Raw genomic sequence first — 5,334 nt, forward strand, 5'->3', positions numbered from 1 at the left:
TTCAAGGATACTTCATTTTTATCAAAGGCTTAGAGTTCTTGTGAACTAAAATTATTGGCCTTTATGGGATTTTCATGGTTAACCGTTTCAACTTTCCACATATGGTCTCAATCTATTAACCTCCAAAAATGTGTCAACAAGTGTCGACCAAAATGATGTACACGTGGACGTATTCTTCAATATGTTGATTGTAAACTTAAACACATGTTCAATTACTAATCAAATGTGATGAAGTTAATAAGCAAGATAAGCACTTGTAAAAGATAAAGTATATAATAGTGAGTGGGTTTATGTAAAGAGAAAAATACAATGTTATTTTTCATGCATGGAGATTCATCCTCTAAAAATGTTACAAAGACTGCTATTTATAGTAATAAGGACAACGTTGTCGCTGTTGAATTAGATCTGCTTGGCCTCATCTGCTAGGTCATGGTGTCGCGTCATCCTATCTCATATTAATTACATTGACAGACATTTGACAAGGGGTCAACCGCCTTACACTTCTAGGCTGATATTTTTGACATCTATTTAATGAGGATATTACATCAATCAGCCCTAACGATACGCCTATCAGACCCATTTTTGAAAGTTATGGACTTTGGATGTGAAGGGGTTCGACAAAAAGGAGAAAACCACTTCGGCAAAGAAAGGAAAGCACTTCAGTAGTTGGGCCTCGGTTATTTGAAGAAGAACACTTCGACAGTTGGGCTTCGGCCAATATTCCTTTCTTTATCTAATTAATGCGAAGTATGTGCACACAGGGCTTCCACATGTTCCAATCATATATGGTCAAAAACAAAAATCTTAGCAATGCATCTCACATATTTGAAAAATACATTTAATTGCTTTCACTAGTGTAATTGATAATTTAGGGACTAGTTAGAAAAATTACAGCAACTTGTTTGCTTAAAGTTGCAACTAATACATAGTCCTTATATGTTCGACACTTTATTCACTACTTTATTACTTGATCACGTTCCCATCCACTTGCGAAAAATCAAATAATCAAATTTTAATGAGAACAATGCAATCTTATCAACATAAAACATCAAACTTTATATATCGATCATGAACCATATATTTTGATCACGTCACACATTGTGTCTCATTATGCTCGAACCATCAAGTATCGTATATGATTATGGAACTTTAAATTATTTGCTACAAATTAAACTACGAAAATTCAAATATTACTTCATAATGTCGTTTACAAATTATTACTTGACGGGCATCAAACTAACATAAACTACCCTACATATAAATACACAATGGTTAAAATTCATCTGATTAAGGACACAATCTATATGATAATTTGAAATGGGCAGCCAAGGGAATACTGATAGTCTTATCATTTAGCATATTGAACCTTTGAAGCACCTTCTCAATGCAACCCTTCTGACTCAAGTACAATCTGCTAGCCTTTCTATCCCTCAAAATTTCCATACCAAGAATTTTCTTTGCTGTACCTAAATCTTTCATCTCAAAGTCATTACTAAGTAGAGATTTACCTTCATGACCTCTGTTTTATCCTTGATTGCAATGATCATGTCATCAGCATATAATAACAAATATATAATCGATCTATCATCTTCCTTTCTGAAGTACACACAAATATCATAATTACTTCTATGACTACTTTAATCTACAAATGAATCAAACATTTTACACCACTACCTCGGTGACTGCTTTAGTCCATACAATGACTTGTTCAACGAGCACACATAGTTTTCTTTTCCAGAAACTATAAAACCCTTTGGTTATTGGTTGTAAATGTACTCCTCAAGCTCTCCATGCAAAATTGTTTTCTTAACATCCATCTGCTCAAGTTCCAAGTCATTCTTTGTCCTATCCCAAGTAAATTCTAAATTGAACTATGCTTTACAACCAACGAGTACATATCAGTGAAGTCAACACCACAATCTAACGGTAACCTTTTGCAATCCATCTAGCCTTATACCTAGTATCTTCAATCCCTGATGTCCTTTCTTTCGTTTTAAACTCCCACTTGCAATGGACTATCCTTTTATTCTTAGGTAGTTTCACCAAGTCCCAATTATAATTTTTATTTAATGACTCAATCTCCTCCTACATAACAATCAACCATATGCAAGAATCACTGCAACTATCTTTGAATATGTAGCAGGCTTATCGACGACATCAATATTTTGAGCCATACTCAAAGCATAAGCTATCAAGTCTCTTTCTCCATACTTCTGTGGAGGTTTAATCTATCTGCAAGGTCTATCTTTAACAATTGAATACTGTGGTGTTGGTGCTATAAGCAAGGTAGGCAAAGTATTATTGTCTATCAATTCTAAACTAGACTGTTCTATAATAGACTATTCTGAAACCTCTTATTGTTTTTCTGGTAACTCCACCTGAGTTGAATGATTCCATTCTTTATTTTTATCAGAATCTCCACGAAGTTAATCATAAACCATAGTAAGTTCACCAAATACTATGTCTCTACTAACACACCACTTTTCTTATTTTAGGTAGGACACTACAATTTATACACATTCACACCTGATTTTTACCCAAGAAAGACAGACTTTCTAGACCTAAACTCCAACTTTCCATTATCAATATGAGCATAAGCAGGACACTCAAAAATCTTCAAATCAGTATAGCAAGAAGGTTTACCAAACTATATCTCTTCTAGTGTCTTTTTCTCAATGACAATCAGAAAACAATTTTTGGCAGTAACTTTAGCCCAAAAAATCTCAGGCAACCCAGAATTTGAGAGCATACAACAAACATTTTTCATCAAAGTTCTATCCATTCGATCTGCCACACCATTTTGTTGAGAGTTTCGAGCATTGTTAAGTGTCTCAAGATGCATTCAGCCATGTAGAAGTTATTGAATTCATCTAAACAAAAATCCAACTCATTATTAGTATGTAGACTTTTAAGCTACTTTCTAGTCTACTTTCCTATCATTGTCTTCCATTCTTTGAAGGTCTCAAACATATCACTCTTCTATTTTAAGAAAAATACCCAAACTTTCCTAGAGAAATCATCAATCATGTCAACAGATAATAAACAACACCTCTTGAAGGTACCCTAGCCAATTCCAAAATATCTAAATGGATATATTCAAGTGTTCCCTTCGCGTTGTGTCTTCCTATAGTGAATCTGACTCTTTTCTATTTTTCAAAGACATAGTGCTTATAAGATTTCATTTTAGTGGTCTTCTGCCCATCAAAAAGCCCCATCTTACTCAATTCTGCCATACCATTCCACTTATATGTCCAAGTTGCATATGTCAAACTTTAGTAACTTCTTCATCAATCAAAGAATAAGTAGAGACTATTGTATCTCCTGTAACTGTAAAACTTACCAAATGTACAATTGTGTAGAGTTTTTCTGTCTCTTCAAGACAACAAGAGCACTTCGACTTACTTTCAAAACTCCATCTTCATTAGTGTATTTATGACCCTTTGAGTCAAATATACTCAAAGATATGAGATTTTGCTTCGGTTCTGGAATGTGCCCGACTTCTATAAATGTTCTGATAATACCATCAAACGTTTTGATTATGACTGTACCAATTTCAACAATTTCGCAAAGCGTGTTGTTTCGTATAATCACTGCACCTCTCAAAACACCTTCATATGTTATAAGCAAGACCCTGTTAGGCCACATAAAGAAAGTATAAGTCAAGTCAAGAACCCACTCCTTACAAGGTTTGGAATCCATGCCAGAAATCATAAGAAACTCTTTTTCACTTTGCATGTCTTCCACAACATCACCCTTCGCTATTTTAACATGTTGCTTTTCTATTTCAATAGCACTAGTAGCCTTATTCCTCTTTTTTCAAAGAATAGCAATCATCTCTGATATGTCCATTTTTCTTATAGTAATAACATACTTTTTCTGCATTCATATTCCTACCAAAATTCTTATCTTGATTTCTTTCAGGAACAACTTGGCCTTCAGCCTGACTCCCAGAACCTCCAGCAAGATGTTCAATCTTTTCCTTAGATAGTGAAGCATCATACCACTTTCATAGTGAGAGTATCCTGACCATAGAGAATAGTATCAATAAAAGTCCTCCTCATCAACTTAACCTCCAATATCTCCAAATCAAGCCATGATTTCTTTGAACATAATTAAGTGATTATGCAATGACGCACCTTCGAACTTCAGTGATATTACAAGTGCTGTTTCAAGTATAGCTTGTTGGTCAAGCTCTTGTCATACAAAGTTGCTCCAACTTCACCCACAATGCAACGACACTTTTCTCCATGAGAATATCCTAGAGAATTTAATTTGATAGATGTAGATGAATTTGGAATTGGCCTTTTCGATCCCTACATTTTTTTCATCCTACGTTCAGGTTGAAGGCATCTTATCAAAGCTAAGCAAGGCTTCCTCCAAATCTATCTATGCGAGAACTGTTCTCATCTTCATTTGCCATAAAAATAAATCTTTTGTTTCGATCTAATAACAGAATATCATATTTCATAGCTTCCTTATGGAATAATCAACCTTGCTTTGATACCACTTGTTGTAAATTGTTCGTAAGATAATGACAATAATGAAATAAACAAGAATAAATTAAGAACACCAAGATTTACGTGGAAACACAAAACAAGAAAAAACTACGAGCAGAGGATGAGAAATTCACTGTAATCAATAGTAATTATTTACAACAAAATTTCAATGCTTTCAACTAAGATTTAAAGGTCTCAAGATGTTGTATAAATGTTATGTTGACAATACAAGTTGTAACTTATATATAAATATCCCTAAAAATCAAGTTGTAGATGAATAGGAATCCAAATACCTTAAAATGCAAAATTCGAAAAAACCCTGTTGCTCAAGAGACATGCAGACGAAAAGTCTGTGTTGAAAAATCTCAATAGTAATTATTTACAACAAAATTTCAATGCTTTCAACTAAGATTTAAAGGTCTCAAGATGTTGTATAAATGTTATGTTGAAAATACAAGTTGTAACTTATATATAAATATCCCTAAAAATCAAGTTGTAGATGAATAGGAATCCAAATACCTTAAAATGCAAAATTCGAAAAAACCCTGTTGCTCGAGAGACATGCAGACGAAAAGTCTGTGTTGAAAAATATGTTGGTGCTGCTCGAACTGCCATCTAGGAAAAATGTGGTGACTTTTCTTCCGATTCATAACTTTGATCTTTTCAAGACCACTTCAATTAAGATTTCAATACTCACTAGAATTTGGGTCAAACTAAAACACTCTCCTTTAGGTTTCCATTGTTCCTGTAAAAAGAATTTCAAAAATAATAAAAAGAACACATATATGCTTGATAATTAAATCCATAGTGATTAATTTCTCCACCAGAAAAAGAGAGA

General features: G+C 33.6%; 1 protein-coding gene across 1 annotated transcript in view; it reads right to left on the reverse strand.

Annotated features, from left to right (window-relative positions):
• LOC111366694 (NAC domain-containing protein 37-like) overlaps positions 1–1,479 on the reverse strand; it is a 6,035-nt gene extending 4,556 nt beyond the window's left edge. Inside the window, exons 1-2 of the mRNA XM_022987400.1 lie at positions 1,367–1,479; positions 1,222–1,251 (exon numbers count right to left, since the gene is read on the reverse strand). Of these exons, the coding sequence (XP_022843168.1) occupies positions 1,222–1,251; positions 1,367–1,479 (143 nt within the window). The remainder of the gene's footprint in view (positions 1–1,221; positions 1,252–1,366) is intronic.
• Between the last annotated feature and the right edge of the window lie 3,855 nt (positions 1,480–5,334).

This window comes from Olea europaea, chromosome 18, assembly GCF_002742605.1.
Source record: "Olea europaea var. sylvestris chromosome 18, O_europaea_v1, whole genome shotgun sequence".
Classification (NCBI taxonomy): domain Eukaryota; kingdom Viridiplantae; phylum Streptophyta; class Magnoliopsida; order Lamiales; family Oleaceae; genus Olea; species Olea europaea.